Here is a 19684-nt window from a genome sequence, read left to right as displayed (position 1 = left end):
TTGTAGCTTACAAAGTGATTTTGCACATATAGGTGCATTTGATTGTCTCAGTAACTCAGTAAGGTAGGTAGGGAAGATACTATTATTCCCGTTTTAGGTGGAAACAAACAAAGCAACCCAAAGAGGTTCAGAGAGGTGAAATGACTTGGCCAAGGCTACAGAGCCAACCGAAGCTGATTCAAACGCGGGATTCCTGCCTAAATCCACACCACTTTTTCACCAAACCACGTGGACTCTAGCAGCTCTCTAAATTTATACCACCAGCGCCCCAAACAGCAACAGCTGCTCACACGTATGGAGACTTTCTTTTTTTTACGTTTAGTTATTTTTCGGGGCGGGGGGGGAGGGGCAGAGAGAGAGGGAGACGCAGAATCGGAAGCAGGCTCCAGGCTCCGAGCTGTCAGCACAGACCCCGACGCGGGGCTCGAACCCACGAACCGGGAGCTCATGACCTGAGCCGAAGTCGGATGCTTAAGCGACTGAACCCCCCGCCGGGCGGCTAAAATTTTAAATAGGTTAGCCAGGGAAGGTGTCTGTCACTGAGAAGGTGGCTTTTGTATCAAGACCTAAAGGAAGTGAGAGAGGCAAGCCACCGGAACGTGCAGGAACAGCGTGCCCAGCAATAACACGTGTTGTTCCTGTAGATAACGCAGGCAAATATACACCACCAGGAAGAGGTGTCCCATGAATTCACGAATAAAGAAGTTAAGAAAGGCCCGGGACCCCTCCTAATCTTGGGCGATGGACCCTCCAAAAGCTAGCGTTCCTTCAGCCTTGCCTAGAACCGGAAACGGAATAGTGACCTGGGCAGAGCGTTGGCCGACCCGTTAACACCGTGTTATGTCCCCAGGCACTGGAGTCACAGGCCATACGAGGACCGTATCTGGAGCCCCGTAGGGTATCACCGGACCAACACACAGCAGAGGTGGGGACATGTGAAGAGATGTGAAAGCCGCGGATACCAGAGGGGCCCCGGGTGCGGTGACAAGCCAGGTTGGAAAGAGCCAGCGAGTCCACAGAAATGGAAATTCCGTCCACCCGCGGAACCCGATCGCCTGCCACTGGTGTCCAGGGAAGAGATGGCTCATCACCTGGCCTTCGGAGGGGCTCTCCTAAACACAGATATTTGGAGTTTCTCAGGAGCGGGAGGTGCTCTGGGCTGTGCCTTTGAGGTGTAGCAAAGGCGACGGCGGGAAGCCCAGGGAAGGCTATTTGGAAACCTCTACAGAGGAGCTCGACTGGGGAGCCCCAGGCCCGGATGGTTTGGCAATAAGGGGAAGCCAGCCATAACGAGGCAAAGGTGACAGGATCCATCCCACCTCATCGCGGGTGAGGACGCTCAGTTCCTCAGGGTCCTGCTTCCTCATTCTGGAACAGTAAATGTCAATCAAAGCAGCGTGCTGTTTAGGCAAAAGACAAGCCCCTTTTCCACCCTGATTTTCTCCCCTCCGCGCCCTCCCCCCCTCCTATGGAGAAACCCCAGGACCCTATTGGGTTTTCTTGACACAGACTGGGCCTCTCACCCCAGTCAGCCCCTCCTGCTACGAAACGGGGGGTAGGGGATGAGAGAAAATACAAATCCTCTGACCTTGTAAGCTCCATGAAGTGGCTGAGTTCCTCTCTGAGGGCAGAGGGGAGCCCCCGCATCCTTTCGAAGCAGGGGAGCCCCCTGAACTTCAGGTTTCTTGCCCTCCCCTACGAGGGAAGCAGCAGAAGTGAGCCCGTTGACCAGAAGCGTGAATATTGCTGGAGGGAAAGGGACACGTAAAGAAATCAGGAGAGATTTCTTCTTTGGGAAGTCGTCAGCCGGAACAATTTCCAGCACGCGGAGCTGCCTCATTTCTTTTCTCCCACTCTCTCCAGAGCTCCTTTGAGCCCTCACCCGGACCCGTCCACTCACAGTCCTTGACCACATTTACCATGATAACCTCTCCCAGCAGCGCTCAGCTGCCCATTGGTTTTAGCACCCCGGCCTCCCCGAAGGCCTGTTGGGATTCTTCAGCCCCTTGTGCTTGACACAAGATGGCTTTAAATCCCTGGAAGCAGAAGCAGAAGAACATTCAAACGACTGTGAGTCTTTCAAGAGGCCCGGGACAAAAACCCTCATATCCTAAGAGAATGGGTTCCAACCTTCACAAACTGCTCTTGGGGGAGTGGTATGGTTTGGGGGATCCATACCCCGAGGAGGGATGGTAAAGTCAAGGGCACGGTCCCAAACTCGACACCCTGCCCCACCCCCGAGAGGGGAGCGAACCCGCGTGCGGAACTTCCATAAAAGGGACTGAAGAAAGCAGACACAGTGACCTAAACCCCAGAAACTGCTGGGAATTCACTCAGCCTTTCTTTGTAGAGGGTATTCAACCGTAGCCCAGATCAGGTTTCTTTCAATTATCATTTTTGCAACGTTTCTTTAGTTTTGAGAGAGCACAAGTGGGGGAGGGGCAGAGAGAGAGCTCAGCTCGGACACCTCAATTTAGCTTCAGAAAGAGAACAAACTGTGGGTTGAAAGAAGAGGTGGCATGGGGCGCCTGGGTGGCTCAGTCGGTTGAGCGCCGACTTCGGCTCAGGTCATGATCTCGCGGTCCGTGAGTTCGAGCCCCGCATCGGGCCCCTGTGCTGACAGCTCAGAGCCCGGAGCCTGTTTCAGATTCTGTGTCTCCCTCTCTCTGACCCTCCCCCATTCATGCTCTGTCTCTCTCTGTCTCAAAAATAAATAAACGTTAAAAAAAATTTTTTTTTAAAAAGAAAGAAGAGGTGGCAGGACAGCAGGTCCGGGGGGCCCTCTGGTGGCCCTGAGAGGATCTCCTTGGTTGTCGAGCAGAAGGGGACTCATCCTTGTGCACTAAACCCTATTTACGTGCATCGTCGCCTGGACACCTCGCCACAAACCTAGGAGATGGGGCGGTGGGGTAGCCGAGGGAGAGTTAGCGTGAACCTCTGACTCCCTTCTGCATGACCTAATTAAGAAAACGCCTGGGCATCGGTCTCTAAGAAGGTCAGCCCGTCTTCTTCCGTGCGACTCTCCCTGACTCGTGGGCGCATACGAAAGGGTCCGGGATCATTTATGACACAGAGGCTGCTGCCACCTGCTCCTTGCTCTGGAATCTCTTGGCCTTTCTCCTCACCCCCTGGTTTATAGATGTGGGTGTAGAGATTTAGAGATAGACGTGGACACAGAGATTTCAAGAATCACTGGCCGAGGTCACACGGTGAGTCAATAATGGAGCAGAGACTTGAGCCCGGGTCTACCTCACCTCATTCACTCACCAGTAGATTACTTTGACCTGAGTCTGTCTGCACAGGCACTTCGAGTGAGGGCGTCAACGGTAACACACTTGATACATCAGATCAGTATCAGTATCAGTAATAGATCAGAGGTACGTCCATAAAGGCTCGCACGGACCAAATTTCGGTCACCGCTCGGCACGCTGCTCCTCTGACATTTCCAAAGCTGTGCTGTAATCATCTGTAAACCCGGTTTATTGTTAAACCAAGCCCAACCCTTTCCGCATAAGGGCTGAACCCTTCGTCGTGTTCTCTCTTCTTTCCCAGCAAACCTCCGATCCTCTTTGCTTCCTTGGAGCTGGAGAGGCCTGATTCGTGCTTTCACTAAATTCCCTGAAAAGAAGCCAAACGGGCTTTGAATTTGGCTCCCAGGTCGGGTGCAACGCATTTGGGAATGCCCGCGTCGCCAAGAAGCTGGTTGCCGTCCGGCCCAACAACCACGGCTGCAGACCGACGGCCTGGTAGCGTGGTTCGGCGGTTTCCGGGGTTAGTTTTAGAAGGTTCCCTGCAGCACATCGCTCAGGGGTCAGAAACTTGGAATTCGCGTGACTCGCTTCCAATAGGTAAAATGATCACTTCCAACAGGGAAAAGGATCAGCGGAGGATGAATGCGATTGGACATGATTTCTATGGTTAATGGTGTCGTTATGCTCCCAGCTGAGCCATTTGGATATCAAGGACTTTTTTTTCCCCCCTGATGTTACTTTCTTTGGCAACCACGCAAGGGTGGGTGGGAAACCCTTCAGTCGGGTTCAAGCGCTTTCTTTCCCTCTTTTAGGGGGAGCCAAAACAGGGGAAGCCAGGTGTTCCGCTGGTGTCTCAAGAAGAGAAGAGTACAACGACATCCCAAGAAGCTGTCCAAAAGAAGCCGAAAAACGACAGTGCAGGTTGGCACATCCTTACCCTCATTCAGAAACGCGTATTAGGAGCTTTATGGCACAGGGGTAGGTGATAGGAGCTGTGGAGTGAGATTCAGCTAAGCCTGCTGCCTCCGGTCCTCGGAGAGTGTTCAAGTTCAGGTGCACACCAACGGGGTCCAGGTTCCTCCATTGAAACTGCCCGGCTAATACAATTGCCCCTTGTGGGGGATTAAGGTAAAAGATTATACCCAGATCTCTATTTTATCTAAATGCGTTTCCAGCCAGAGATCTGGGCAGCTGTGGATAGGTGTCCTTGACAGCCGGCACCTACCAAATCCCCCAAATAACAAATACCACTGGGGTGACAATCTCTGTGTGTGTGTGTGTGTGTGTGTGTGTGTGTGTGTGTGTGTGTATGGGGACGTTGGTTGCTGCCGATGGCAGCCTAATTTCAAGCAATACTCGATACAACAAAATTCTAGCTCCACAATTAAGTTGAACAGGTATATTTTTGCCACAAAGGATTTCCCCGTGTGGGTTCAAAGACAGGAGCTCCCTAGACACATTTTCCCATGAAAATTCACAAAACTCATCTGCAGGAAGAAGGAGGAGGAGGAGGAGAAGGAGGAGGAGGAGGAGAAAATGCGATGAAAATTCAATTTACTTCTTTCTTAATCTTTTTCTCATATTTCTTATTGTTTAAGTTTTTTAACGTTTAAAATTGTTTTAATGTTTATTTATTTTGGAGAGAGAGAGAGAGAGAGAGAAACAGAGAGCGACGGAGCACGAGTGGGGGAGGGGCAGAGAGAGAGGGAGACACAGAATCCCAAGCCGCCGAAGTTGGACGCTTAACCAACTGAGCCACCCGGGCGCCCCTCATATTTATTTTTAATAGTTGTCCCTTTTATACATGGAGGCTAGACCTGCTTCCGTGTCCGTGGGGGCAGACACGCTGGTTTTCCGTATAATTTGGAGTGCAGCCAGCTATGCCCAGTGCTGCATGCGGGACCTGAGACAACTAGGCAGAGTTCGGGGCATGTGGCAGATGATGAGCAGGAGAAGGCGGTGAGGGCCCTCCCACCTGGGGACCCAACGGTTCCTCATAAATTACGAGGGAGGCGTGGGGCCATCTGTGTAACCGCTGTCTTGTGCTTGACCCGAAGCCTGTATAGACTGATGTAACTGTTCAGGCTTTCCAAGAATTGCTTTGCATGTGCATGACATCAGATTGATTTAATACAAGAGAGTAAAAAGCAAAAGAAAAGGGGGCCGCAATCCTACCTCCCAGATGACCCCCTGTTGGCACCTTGCAAAAAATTAAAGCGATATCTGCACATGATATGGAAATTAGAATTAAGTAAAAAATCTAAATACTAATCAGGAAGTGAAATTCCCCTTTGCCCGGCCCCAGTCAGTTTCCTAAAGGGTAATGCTTGTTACGGGTTCAAACCCAGGTGGCTCAGTCAGTTAAGCGTCTAGCTCGTGACTTCGGGCTCAGGTCGTGATCTCACGGTTCGTGGGTTTGAGTCCCCACATCGGGCTCTCTGCTGTCAGCGTTGAGCCTGCTTCGGGTCCTCTGTCCCCAGCCTCCCCCATCTCTGCCCCTACCCCCCTTGCACGCCCTCTCTCAAAAATAAATAAACAGTTTTTTTTTTTTAAATCTTACCAAAAACATTGCCTTTTATTGTGTCTCACGCCTCCTGGTGGACCGGACTACGGATTTGATGTTGACGAGCCAACGTTGTAGCCAGTTCGCAAAACTGGGATTTCACTTTGAGGTCAAAATTTCCAGCTGCAGAGGCTGACGGTGACCAAGGGGCTCCCTTTCTTCTGAATGGCTTCGTCTTTTAGCCTGAGGAATTCAGTGGTACATAGGTACCCATGGGGCCGGGGCAGAATAGTCTTATTTTAGGAAGTCAAAGGCCCACATGGTTTTCTTTTCCTTGTGTCCTCTTTGGCACAGGTGCCTCAAGCCTGGAGCAGAGCAAGAAAACCGAAACTCCGGATAAGAAGACGGCAGAGCAGACCGCAAACCCAGAGGCTGCTGGCACTCAGGGCTACCTGTCGACGGCGGCGTTTGGAAGACAATGTGCAAGGAGAGGTCCCGGTGCTATAGGAATGAGTGAGTGTGGGCTCAGAGAAAGAACCTTCAAACAGTTTTCTGTCTTCTCTGCGGACCTCTCTCTGGAGCAGTGCACGACTCCACCGGCCAAAAGCGTGACTCCTCAGGAGGGACTCTCGGATAAAGATGGCCTGGGAAAGAGAAATACTGGGATGGATTTTAAAGCTGGAACCGCAGCAGGAGCCCAATCTGTACCTGAAGACGTGGAAGGGTCCACGGTTGGCGACCCATCGACATGCCGTGAGGACGGGGCCCCGGGAGCCAACAGGCCAGAAGCCATAGCTTCTCTCTCGTCAGCGGCAACCGAGGCCGAGGTGTTTAAGGATCCTTCTCGCACCCAGTCGGAGAGGGAAGAAGCCTGCAGCTCCGATTTGCAAGGTATCCAGCTGAAAATGGAGTCAGTTCAAGGTATTCCAACTGTCTGCAGAGAAATGCCTCCTGGAAAGTGTCTCCCGGCCTTCACAGCAGGTATTTCGGCTCCGCCAAGTGCTTTGGCAAAGAGAGGCGTTTCTGTGGAGACGCCGCCTCTCGGAAGCCTTTCCCTGGCCGTGGTGAAGTTCCAAGCTGAAGAAGAGTCCTCTGATTCCGAGAGTTCTTCAGAGGTGGGGGGTGGTTCTGAGCAGGTGCCTCCCAGGCCTGCTTTCCAGCGGGAGAAGCCCAAAGGTGACCAAAAAGTCTTCCCCAAACCAGGAAGTTCAGCTGTGGAACCGAGCCGGCCCGGGCAGCAGCCGGCTTCTAGATCCCCTTCCTGGACCGCGGCGCGGCCCGAAGCTGAAGAGGCCTCCTTGGATTCCGAGAGTGCTCCTGAGGACGAAGACACCTCGGAGCAGCAGGTGCGTCCCAGGCGCTCTCTCCAGTCGGCGGGGAAGCCCGACCGTGGCCAGGAAGTCTTCACGGAGACCAAGAGCTCCGCTTCCGAGGTCTTGGGGGAGCCCAAAGCGTCCACCGAGTGGCACAGTTACGCTGACAAGTACAAGAGTGTTGACCCTCCCCGGGCCTGGAAGGAGAAGCCCAAGGACCAAGGAGGAACCCCCTCAGTTTCGAAGAGCGCGCTTAAGGAGTGGGATGTTTCCATGCAGCGGCTCACTCTCCAACAGCTTCCTCAGTCCTTCGCGAAGCCGGCTGTTTGGCAGCAAGTGTCGTCCGGCCCGACGAGGGCCTTGGCACAGTGGAGCGGCTCTGCGGAGCACCTGCTGCCCCAGTCCGGGACGGGTGCCAAGGCCGAGCAGCAAGCCTCGGCGTGTCTGGAGAGCACTGCCAGGGACTGGGGCCTCTCCCTGGAGCCGCTGCCTCCCAGGACCTCTTTGAAGCTCCTGATGAGGTGTAAAGTTGGGCAACCGGTCTCCAAAAGTCCAGAAATTGCTATGACCCCAGGGGTCAATCCCGCGGCCCTCAAATGTCATTCTAAGCCTCCCCCGAAATTCCCGGCGGGGGATGCATTCCCTCCAGGTCCAGAGCACGTATCTATTTCGAAGCAAGTGCTGCCACCCAAGGGTCCTTTCTGGACCTCACTGAGATCGGTAGTTGAGAAACAAGTCCCCCCCGGTGCGGAAAGTGCTGTGGTTGAGAAGGACACTTCTATGCAGCCGCTGGTCCCCAAACATCAGTCCCCGAGGCAACCTCTGGTCCAGCGACAAGTCTCTGCGAGTCCGGAGAGCGCTGCAGCTGAGGGGGGCGCTTTTGGGGGGCCACTGCTCCCCAAACATTCTGCTCGGCCCCTGGTGAATCCTCAAAGCCAGCAGATCTCAGAGAACGCTGCGGTCAACGAGGGCACGTCTGCCGAGCCGCCTCGCGGAGGCCCTTCCCAGCCATCGGGGAGGCCCAGACTCCAGGCACAGACCCTCCCCCCCGACTCGGTGAGGGCTTCTGAGGGCAGCGGTCCTGAGGAGAAGATGCCTCCCCCACACACCTCCCGGGCCTGGGTGAGCCCCAGAGTTGAGCAAGAAGCCTCCTCGGGTTCAGCGAGTGCTCCCGCAGCACGGAGCACTCCGGTGGAGCCAAAGCCTCCCAAAAGCCCTCTGCAGGCCCTGGGCAACCGTAAATCCAAGCAAGCGGCCTCCACGGGTCTGGAGGGCGCTGTGGCCGAGAAGGGCGGGTCCAAGGCGCAGCCCCCGCCCAGAATGTCTTCTCAGTCCCCGATGAAACCCGTGGGGAAACAAGCAGTCTCTGCAGGGCTGGAGAGCGTGGCCGCCAAGAAGGAGGCTTCTGCAGAACCACTGCCTCCCAGGCAGTTTTCCAGGTCCCTTGCGGGACACAAAGTCCAGCAAATATCTTCAAATTTTGAGAGCAATGCTGTGGAGGGCGCCGTCTCCGGGAAGCCACTGCCTCCCAAGAATCCTACCCAGGTCTTGATCAGGTCTAAAGTCCAGGAAATGTCCTTGCGTCTAGAGAACAAGGCCCTTGAAGGAAACATGTCTAAGAAGTCACCGATTCCTAGATATCCTTCCCAGTCATTTGTGAAGTACATGGCAGAACGAGTCTTTTCAGAGAGCCCCGCGGCCGAGTGGGGATTTCACACGAATCCCCCATCTACAAATCCACCTTCCAAACCTTCGATGAGGCCCGAGGCCCAGTGCCAAGTCTTCTCAGGTCAGGAGAACGCCAACATGGGGGGAGGCATTTCCTCACAGCTGCTGCCTTGGAAAGGCCCTTTACAGTCCTCAGGGAGGCCCCAAGACCCCAAAGAAGTCTCCTCGCATTCGGAGAGCGCTCCCGCGAAGTCGAGTGGTTCAAAAAAGCAGCCGCCTCCCAGATACCTTTCCCAGGCACTGGGGAAGCTTGAGTACCAGCAAGATGGCTCCCTGGTCTCTGTGAGCGCTCTTGAAGACAGGAAGAGTTTTGAAGACAAGCTGCCTTCTGGAGGCCCTTCCCAAGCCAAGAAGGGGCCTGAATCACAACCACATGTTTCCTCAACAGGCTCAGCGAGTGCGCCTGTGGGGTGGAGTTGTTCTGAGGAGCCCCTGCCTCGCAGATCCTCCTTCTGGGCTTTTGCAGACCCTGAACGTCAGCAACAGGTTCCTTCCGGTTCCGCGGGCGCTGCTGCTGAGGGAGCCATTTCTGGGAGCAATCCTAGCAGCCGGTCCGTCCCCAAAGGCCCGGCTTCTCCACACGGAACCAAGAAGCGTAGCCACAGCTCTGAAGACCTCATTAAGAATATCCTGGCTCCTGCTGCGAAACCCGTGAAGTTCACTTTTGCTCCCGCCAGCCAAACATCCACTTCCGGGGTCACGTACCCTAAGGAGGAAGTTGTCAAGAGCAGCGATCCAAATAACAGCCACTCAGACGTGGCCACCACCGAGGCTGATGTTGAAAACGTCTTTGGAATTCGACTGAGAAAAATCCCTACCTCGGACAAGTTCAAGGGTGAGACACAAGATGACCGGACCAAGCTTTCTTCACTCTCCCTGGGCCCAAAGTCATTTCCTGTATGTAAAGGGAAGCAAATCAGAAGAAGCGCTTCCCATGGGTTCCTGGGCACCGCAGAGCACCTCATCCCAGGATATGAGTTTGCAGAGAAGCAACAGGACAGGCCCAAATCTGAAATCATAGCTGGGAATCAACCCGCTTACAAGGTCCCAGGTGAGACTTTCTTTTTCCAGAGGGCAAGTACCGAGTGGAGGGAAGCACGAGAAATCAAAGCCTTGAACGGGAGGAAGTCTGTTCTAGCCTGGCCGGCTGAGCTGATGCTTCGATGGGGCTGTCTTGGTGCATTTTCTGAGCAGGGTGGTGCCCCGTTCTAGATGAATGGACGTGGAGACGGTCAGTTGTGAATCTTCCCTTTCCCGGGGAGATCCAGCCATCTGGACAGCTGTCCACATTCTCTGATGGACACACGACCACCTCCTTATTCCTTCTCCCCTGACCCTCTGTACACCTTACCCTGAGGTGGAATTGTATACTTTTCTCCAAATACTTTCACACGTCCTATGCTCTGCCCACAACACCGTGGGGATTTTCAAAGCCAACTCATTAGTAGAGCGCTATGGGCAGCCTCTCAGGCCGAAATCTTAATTCACTGGGAATGTTCATAGTTCCTTAGCTTCTTCACACCCCTGACGTGCCTAAGAATCCTGAGCTAGGTGGTCTTTGGGGCACTGGTCTCTCTCAAAGCCTTTGTACCTTCAGACTGGCCACCACATACTCTTGAGTAGGCCCGTAACCCCACCCGTGGAACCACACACTTGGGTGAGGGGCCATAAGGCTATGAGGTATCCCTTGGGGTTACAGGAATGACATCAATAGCCTGAGCCCCTGGCCTCCGGGGAGTTTTCGCGGCCCACCTGGCAACCACTGTCCTCCCCTGACTTGGGGACAGGAAGAGGGATGGACAAGGGAGGGAAAGGGACCGGTGAGAGGACAGTGTGCAAACGTGGAGGTACAGCCTCTTATCTTCGCAAGGAGCTCCTGCCTTTGCCAAGTTGTGGGGATGGCACAGAAGAAGGGGGCCTTTTCTGTGCGATAGCTGTTTATTTTCATCTGGCAATTAATGAGGATCCCACGCGGTTACGTTATCGTGGGTCGGCCCCAGCCTGGCCCGAGACGCTGCCTGCCTCACTTCGGTTGTAACTACTTTCTTTCCTTTCTCAGGAAAGGCTCCTGGTCGACAGGAATATTATAGCATCTCGGAGCCAACTTGGATAACCGAGGTAAAGGAGAGGCAGAAGAGTTCTCAGGCCCTCCTTCCTAGGAAAGAGCTGAGAACCAAGAACAGAGCCGCGATCAAAGAGCCTTCACGTGCGGTAGGACGTGCGGCCGCCCACAGAACACTCCCGAAGGGTGTTAGAACTGGTTGACTAAGCTCGCATTGGGAATTTGGCCAAGCGTGCAGCTTCCCACCTCTGTCGGTGCATTAATCAAGGCCGGGAGGCTCTTCAGGGAGAAAGGTCTTGCCTTGGACTCATACAATAACGTGTCCTGCTGGGGCGCCTGGGTGGTTCGGTCGGTTGAGCGTCTGACTTCGGCTCAGGTCATGATCTCACGTTTCGTGAGTTCGAGCCCCGTATCAAGCTTTCAGCTGGAGCCTGCTTCAGATCCTCTGTCTCCCTCTCTCTCTGCCCTTCCCACGCTCTCTCTCTCTGTCTCTCTCTCTCTCTCTCAAAAATGAGTAAACAAAAAAATGACGTGCCCTGCTTTATGGTCTTAAAGGGCTCATGAAAAGTAATTAATACAAAAAGGTTCTGTAAATCCAATCCTGTCCTAAATATTATAGAGCAGTATTCCATGAAGTCGGTTGAGAAGTGAGGAATAAATCATAGAAAAAGCTATAAATGGACTCAAACTAGCCATATTTTTTTTTTCCATGTAACATTTCACTTCTGGACACCTTTCCATATCATACACAGCAGTTTACCTTATAAAGGCAATGTTTGCTATTTGGGGTTTCACATCTTGCTTTGGTTTGGTGTGGCACCTCCTTATAGGTTAGAAGAAAAGTTATGTGATGAGCTAGACTAATGGTCCCACATGCGGATGGGGGGTGATGGGGTGGTGTTTTGCTTTCAGTGTCCCATTTGCAATGTCTTTGGAGGTGTTGGAATGAGAAGCCCTCTTGTCGAAACTGTCCAGAAAACAAATCAAATTTGCATATCAAGAGATATATCTACGGGGCCCCTGGGTGACTCAGTCGGTTAAGCTTGTGAGTTTGGCTCAGGTCATGATCTCTTGGTCTGTGAGTTCGAGCTCTGCATCGGGCTCTGTGCTGACAGTTCAAGGAGCCTGGAGCCTACTTCAGATTCTGTCTGTCTGTCTGTCTCTCTCTCTCTCTCTGCCCCTCCTCCACTTGTTCTCTCTCTCTCTCTCTGTCTGTCTTTCAAAAATAAACGTTAAAAAGGGCACCTGGGTGGCTCGGTCGGTTGAGCGTCCGACTTCAGCTCAGGTCATGATCTCGCGGTTGGTGAGTTCGAGCCCCGTGTCGGGCTCTGTGCTAACAGCTCGGATCCGAGCCTGCTTCGGATTCTGTGTCTCCCTCTCTCTCTGCCCCTTCCCTACTCGTGCCCTGTCTCTGTCTCTCAAACATGAATAAACGTTAAAAAAAATTTTTTAGGGGCGCCTGGGTGGCTCAGTCGGTTAAGCATCCAACTTCGGCTCAGGTCATGATCTCGCGGTCCGTGAGTTCGAGCCCCGCATCGGGCTCTGGGCTGATGGCTCAGAGCCTGGAGCCTGCTTCCGATTCTGTGTCTCCCTCTCTCTCTGACCCTCCCCCATTCATGCTCTGTGTCTCTATGTCTCAAAAATAAATAAACTTAAAAAAAATTTTTTTTACATTAAAAAAAGAGATATGTCTAAGGTCCCGTACTCGTAAGTGCTTCCTGTATTTGTTGATGGATCACGTTCAGATCTGTTGAACTCTGCTTTAAAGAGTTTTTTTTCACCTTCCATCATTAGTATCTTTGTGGGAAGAGGACCATAGAGGGGCCAAGTCCACCTTAGTTAAAGCTGTTGTCGGGGAAACGCGGTAGGGTATATAAACCCATTCGTTGAGACCAGTTGTGCAGAGGTTCGTTTGAAAAGCTTCAACTGTATAACTCCGAAAAGACTCATGGCTACATCTCTTTCTAATGCGAAGAGTGCAAGGCAGATGTCAACAGTTTGGCTAAGTGAGATCCTGTGGAACTCACTTCCATTCGCTGACAAGATTCACTGGTAACCGCCACATTCCGTCAGCTTGCTGTTAAGTGCCGGTGATGTGCTTGGGAAAAGGTTGTTCTCAGGTTAAATAATCATGTTATTTTAAGCATAATTAAACCATTTGTGGGATTAGAACAGCCTTTTTCTTCCAGATCTCGGAGGTGGTAAACTTGACCCAGCTAAGGTTTTGTGAACCTCAATTCTGAACCAAGGTCTCCCAGTGCTATTTCCTTCCTTCTCTCTCTCTCTCTCTCTCTCCCCCTCTCTGTCTCCCTCTCTCTCTTTCCTTTTGACTAATGTTGAACTCCTACCCGGGATGAGGCTTTGCCCCTTGTGGTTTTCTGAATAAGCGATTGGCTCTTTTCCACGTCAGGACTTACAAGCCTTTCGTTGTCGCTTTTTGTATTAAAGGGAGATATCTTAGAAGATGAAAACCAACCGGCAAGTAGTTGTATTTTCAACGTCAATAAACAGGGGCAGATGGCACTGAAGAAGCTACTTCAGCCTACCAAAGAAGGTAAAAACACACCCTCCCCCCAAAAAGGACCCTGGCAACAATCCACGCCTTCCTTTTCTCCCCCTCCCCCCCCCCCCGCCCCGGTGCAAATATTAGCTTGTTTTAGGCAAATCCAGTTATTACGACCGCTCTAAGTCCACTGTGAAACTTCCAGAGGGTCTTCCGGGCTCCCGCCTCATCGAGGACGCTGTTACAGGCACAAAATTGTGATCACTCACTAAAATGTTCCTGCGGCTGGTATTCAGGAGGAAAGAAGCAAAAGCTACTTTCCAGTTCATGGGAAAACAGTATTTTCTTGCCTCCTACAGCCCCAATGGCACTTTAATCCACTGTGAAGGCCCAGTGGTATTGAATTGTTCCTTTTAACTATTTTTTTTTTTTTTTGATGTTTATTTATTTTTGAGAGAGAGAGAATGCAAGCAGGGGAGGGGTTGGGGGGGCGGGGACTGAGGATCCAAAGCGGGCTCCGCGCTGACAGCGGAGAGCCCGATGCGGGGCTCGAACCCATGAACCGCGAGACCGTGGCCCGAGCCCAAGTTGGATGCTTAACCGACTGAGCCACCCAGGCACTCCTCCTTTTGACTATGTAAAACGCCTGTTTCTCCACCTTCTGAACAAGATGTGAGAAGTGGGGCGATGTCAACAGCTGAGAGAGCACTGGGCTGGGATAGAATAGAATGCGGTCTCATCGGGACGCCCGGGTGGCTCCGCCGGTTACGGAGCTGACTCTTGATCTCGGCTCAGGTCATGGATTCACTATTCGTGAGTTCGAACCCTGTGTCAGGCTCTGTGCTGGCTGCACGGAGCCAGCTTGGGATTCTCTTTCATTCTCTCTCTGCCCCTATCCCACTCGCGCTCGCTCGCTCTCTCTCTCTCTCACACACACACACAATAAATAAATAAAATTAAGAAAGAATGTGGTCTCATCAGTAGAGTTGTGTGCCAGGGGGATTTTCTTTTCAGCAGGAGCCGGGGGGGGGGTGGGGGGGGGCGGGGGGAGGGGGAGGGGTGGATGGATTTGTATTGAATCATCTTTGTCCTCTCCCGTAGTCCCTTTCGTGAAGAATTTGACGAGGAATTTAGGAAACCATGGTCTGGCCACGAAATAGTAGGACCCGACATTAACACCAGTCCGGTTTCTACTCAAATCTGTGTCTCCCGAAGCAAACAAATGTCTGATTGCTTAAAATAAAGAAAGAAAGAAAAAAGAAAGAAAGAAAGAAAGAAAAGCCCTTGGCGATTCTAATGTGTAACCCGCCTTGAGAACCACGGGTTGAGTCTAAGCCACTAAGTCAACCATAAAGCGGAATGAAGAGATAACATAACTATCTGCTTCCTCTCTGGTCTCAATCCAAAAGTGCAAGGCCATCCAGTAACAACAACCGGCCAAAGATTGGCCGTTACAGCTGTAGGTGTTTTCTCTCAGGCCTTCCCATGCCCAGGCCCCTGTGGCCATAGCCACGTAGATTTTGTCCCTTCGACATCCCACCCGGGGCAGTGCACATGCGCTGGCTTTTAGAAGCCAGAGGAAAGCTGAAAGGAGGAAGAACTGTACTGCTCTCCCATCGACGTAGCTCCGTGTCTCTTACCGCTTGTGTGTCATTTGCTGTGGTTCTTGTAGGATTTGAAGGTGACGGGACGTTTCAAGAGCTCGCCGTGGGAAAAGGAATCCAGCGCTCTTCCACTCCCCCCAGCCACGCTCCAAGAGCCGGTACAGCCAGAGGAGCCAGTCTGGTTCTCCGTGGCCAAGAAGAAAGCCAAAGCTTGGAGCCATATAACAGAAATCATGCATTGAGTAGTTCCCGGGTGGAGAGTCAACATTTCAAATGATAATCGCCAAGCGCTATATTAATGCCAAGTCGTGACTGACTGACTTTTAACCATTTTTCTTCATTAAGCAAAAGAGCCTTAAGATGGTCATGCAAGCTAATAACCGTTAGAATGCAGCCAATGCCATGAATGCCTAACCTTCAGGACAGTCACCGCCAACGTCTGAAAACCCAGCGTTTCCTCTATAAAAACGATGTGACAATGTTTGCACTGCCATAGGGTGGGGAAATCTCGAACGTTGGACAATGTGCCTTAGGAGACGGAAAGCAAAAAAAACATTTTGTTGGAGCAACTAAGACGCGGTCATTTCCCTTGATTAAATAAATTAATTCGAATGGAAATGGCCAGATGGCTTGGCCCAAGGATTGGCTTTTAGGTTTTGTGAGCCTGGTTGAATGTTTCAGTTCTTTGGTTCCTGCTCCAAGCTTTGCAGAGGCCCCTAGAGGAGATGGTGGAACTGAAGCTCCGAGGAAAATTTTGCCCAGCCTGTCCTCCAATTCGCCATTGCCCTTTGAAGCACCGCCCTTGTATCCCTGGGGCTCCCCAGCGCCTGCAGCTTAGAGCTCCCTCTGTGCACATGTCCCCATGTCACAGGTCTGGTAGCCGTGAACACCTCCCACTGAGACAGAGAATTTCTTGGGGATTATCGTCCTCCCTTAGATGGTTAGCTCATCAGTGTTTGACCTCTTGCCCCAATGCCGCTGTGACTCTTTAGTTGCCGCGAGATGTGCTGAATGCCATATAGATCTTGTTTTTTAAGCAAAGACCCAATTCAAAATCCTACAGACGCCAAAAACTACTTTCTATCAGGCAGATGGGAAGCCTTCCTGCAGGAAGTCTGGGGCCCCTGGAGAGCTGTCTTCTCTCTGGCTCTAGTTTTAAGGTGGAAAGCTCCACGTAGCTCGGTTTCCAGTCTCTTCTCCTCGGCAGCCTCTGTTTCACGAGATTTTAGCCCAAAGCAAGACCACAACCCCAAAGCCATAGAACAGTTCACTTTCTGCCAACTGGAAACCTTAAGTAATTCCATCCGCCTAGCCTCTGCCTGTCCTCATTCCTGGAGGCACACACCTCAAAAGTCACTCGGCTAGACAGCCCCCACCTCCCCCCAGTGAACCACTCACCCCAGATCCCTTCCTTCCATTCCAGCCCCCAAACACACCGAAGGGAGAGCTTCTTTTGGGTGCCTAGGCCGTACCTCGCTCATTTTCTTAGGAGACCCAGAAGTGTCTTCTCGGTATACGTTTTACTGTGTCTGCCTCTGTCACCACGGGGCTGCTTTGCTTCAACAGAAATGTAAGCCTAGACATCTAACTGTGCCTTTAAACTCAGAGTGGGGCACTGCCTCATGCAAAAACAAAATTCAGAGAGGCAGTGAGGTGCCAAAGTGAATTTAAACCCTCGATGCTTGGTTTTGCCGGTGATGGCGTGACGTGACCTTGTACAATCATATGCTGGATTTTGCATTTTCTTTATAAGGCAACGATTTTTCCCGATGCTGTATCTTTGCCGTTCTGATAATGCTAGGTTCTTGATTGATCGGGTTTGATTTCCTTTATATTCCCATAGTGAGCCGTTTATTTAGGTGGATGTGCTTTACCCAGTGACCCTGGTACTTAGCTGTTAACACCTCCTTACCCCCCTTCCCTCAGCGTAGACCACTATTAGCTCGTTCTCACTCTGAGAGCTCTCCATTAATCACTTCTTTCCCACGGTTAACAAAACTCTGTTTTTAAGAGGTTAAGGTTTTTTTCAATGCATAGATGCGCGTTCTGAGACGTTTTCAGCTTCTTTTAGCATTCTTGACTTTTATTATATACGTGCAAAGCAAATAAATTCAATAAAGCCTATTCGGTAGTCTGTCTTTGTCGCGTGGGGAGGGAAGTCGAATAGCGTTATTGATAACTCAGAGCTGAGGGCTGTCCGAGAAGCAGAATGTTCTTAAGAGGCTGTGCGGAGCACAGAGGGCCTCCACGCAGATGTGCCCAACCAAGCCGATGGCCTCCAGGTGGGGGTCTGTATGGGGAAGAAATGGTATCGAAGTTCTGCGTATAAATACCTGCTGTTGGGGGTGACGACAGGGGGAAAGATGGTTGGTGGCTGTACTCCAGCCAAGACTAGGGACTAGATCTACGTCTTGTAGCAAGATGGGCTATTAGAACAAGTGTTTTCAGAAGCGAGGGGCCCCGTCGTGCACAGGTAGGGAAGTGTAACATGGACCGCAGAAGGGAAAGGGGTGATGGACGAGGATATTTACCCTGGACCTCCTGTAGCATTTATGGCATTTGCAGTTGTCAGAAAAAAAGCTCGGGGGGGGGGGAGCCACATACCATATATTTATAGATTTAAATCAGCACGTTTTACTGGATAGTTTCTCTCCTCCCATGACAAATGTACCTTCGTAATGACCTGAAAGGGCCAGTGGGGATTTGGAATTCTCAGACCCCTCTAAGTTCTGCTCCGATGGTGTAGGTCTTCCTGCCCCACCCCCCCCACCCCACAGGACAGCTCCAAGAGGAGCGCGCAGGCCCTGGCAGCAGGCTTGGGACTGTTCCCGCTGCCCGGGGCCTGGAGCATGGGCAGCGGGGCGTACCCCTTGTCCCCGTGGACTCAGGTAATGATGACAAGGCATCTGGGCCTCTGTCTCACCCCCATGCGGTTCTAGCCATAAGGAATACACGATAACGCATTTTAAATGCTCCTTTTAAAAAAAAGGATGGTGAAAGTGTTCGGTTTACTTCACTTCAACAGGAGTTTGGTGGAGTATCCACTAAGTGAAAAACTCGGTGCCTAGGGCTTTGGGGGGAAAAAGATAAAAACCTTTTAAGGTCCCAGTAATTCAGAAGTTCACTGGCCAGGGGGTGGGGAGGTGGGGGGGAGGTCGACGCACGTATGTGTAAGTAACGCACAAATACTTGAACAGGAATGCTCATAGCAACACTATTCACAATAGCCAAATGGTGGAAAACAATGTAAATGTCTAGCAACAGAAGAATGGATAAAGAGATTGTGGCCTATACGTACAGTAAAATATTCTTTGCGGCGCCTGGGTGGCTCAGTCGGTTAAGCGTCGAATTAGGCTCAGGTCATGTGATCACGGTTCGTGAGTTCGAGTCCCGCGTCGGGCTCTGTGCCGACAGCTCGGAGCCTGGAGCCCGCTTCGGATTCCGTGTCCCCCTCTCGCTCTGCCCCTCCCCTGCTCGCGCTCAGTCTCTCTCTCAAAAATAAATAAACGTTAATAAAAAGTGAAGAAGAAAACATTCAGTCAAAAGAAAGAATGGAGTGCGGCTACCTGCTGCACCGTGGATGCCTCCGAAGAGCTTAAGGCTAAGTGAAAGAAGCTGGGGTCGAAAGTTCACATGTTGTATGCTTTTCATTTATATGTAATGTCTAGAATAAGGAAATTCTTAGAGATGGGAAACACGCTGGTGGTTGCCTGGGGCTGGGACAGGGCAGGATGGGGCAGGACTACTTAAAGAGTAAAGAGTTTGAGGGTGATCAAAGTGTTTTGGAACTGAAGTGATAGTTGCCCAAAATTGTGAACGTCACTGAATTGTTCAGTTGTAGATGGTCAATTTTATTTTTAAAATTTTTTTTTAACGTTTTATTTATTTTTGAGACAGGGAGAGACAGAGCATGAACGGGGGAAGGTCAGAGAGAGAGGGAGACACAGAATCTGAAACAGGCTCCAGGTTCTGAGCAGTCAGCACAGAGCCCGACGCGGGGCTCGAACTCACGGACAGTGAGATCGTGACCTGAGCCGAAGTCGGACGCTTAACTGACTGAGCCACCCAGGCGCCCCTGTAGATGGTCAATTTTAAGTGAGTTTCACCTCAATGAAAAAATAATGCTAAATAAATTAGCATATGAAATGAGCTACCACAAAATGCTGGAGAAGCTATCTCATGCCTCCAAGGCGGCACCTGGGAAACCTTAACTAAATGCAGAAATGAGGCCCCCTCCTCTCAAACCCCCGGGCCCTTCCCCTTCTCTGATCCTCTGGTCAGGTACGCCTGTACCTTTCTGCCCCCTTAAGTGGAGTCTAGAGATTAAGCTTCTTCTCTCCTCCTTTTGTTTTTTTCATTTTTTATTAGGAAATATTTCAGATCTATACAAAATTAGAGAGAATACTCTATCAACGTCTATGGACCCACCACCCAGCTTAAGAAATGCAACACTGCAGGGGCGCCTGGGTGGCACAGTTGGATAAGCATCCAACTCTGGATCTCTGATGGCGCAGAGCCTGCTCGGGATTCTGTCTCTCCTCTCTGCCCCTCCCCTGCTTGTGCTCGCTCCAGTGCGCGCAGGAGCACTCTCTCTCTCTCAAAATAAATAAACTTATGTAAACAAAGAAATGTAACATTGGAAATACAGTTGAAGCCACTGCGGAGCCCTCCCCAGTAGGATTCTCCTCCCTTCGTTTCCCCAAGAGGTAGTCACCACCCT

At 51.6% G+C, this 19684-nt stretch overlaps 1 protein-coding gene across 9 annotated transcripts in view; it reads left to right on the top strand.

Moving 5' to 3' along the window:
- KIAA1210 (KIAA1210 ortholog) overlaps positions 1-17088 on the top strand; it is a 57335-nt gene extending 40247 nt beyond the window's left edge. For 7 of the 9 annotated variants that reach the window (XM_042974672.1, XM_042974665.1, XM_042974668.1 and 4 more), the window contains 5 exons: positions 4064-4172; positions 6109-9846; positions 10855-11006; positions 13306-13411; positions 15033-17088. In XM_042974672.1, the coding sequence (XP_042830606.1) occupies positions 4064-4172; positions 6109-9846; positions 10855-11006; positions 13306-13411; positions 15033-15241 (4314 nt within the window). In that variant the 3' untranslated portion in view covers positions 15242-17088. Of the gene's footprint in view, positions 1-4063; positions 4173-6108; positions 9847-10854; positions 11007-13305; positions 13412-14461 lie in introns of all 9 variants that reach the window. The other 2 variants (XM_042974666.1, XM_042974674.1) reach the window with 2 other exon arrangements.
- The last annotated feature ends 2596 nt before the right edge of the window (positions 17089-19684 follow it).

The sequence above is a fragment of the Panthera tigris genome, chromosome X (genome assembly GCF_018350195.1).
Source record: "Panthera tigris isolate Pti1 chromosome X, P.tigris_Pti1_mat1.1, whole genome shotgun sequence".
Taxonomy (NCBI): Eukaryota; Metazoa; Chordata; class Mammalia; order Carnivora; family Felidae; genus Panthera; species Panthera tigris.
This window is presented reverse-complemented; position numbering and strand designations above follow the sequence as displayed.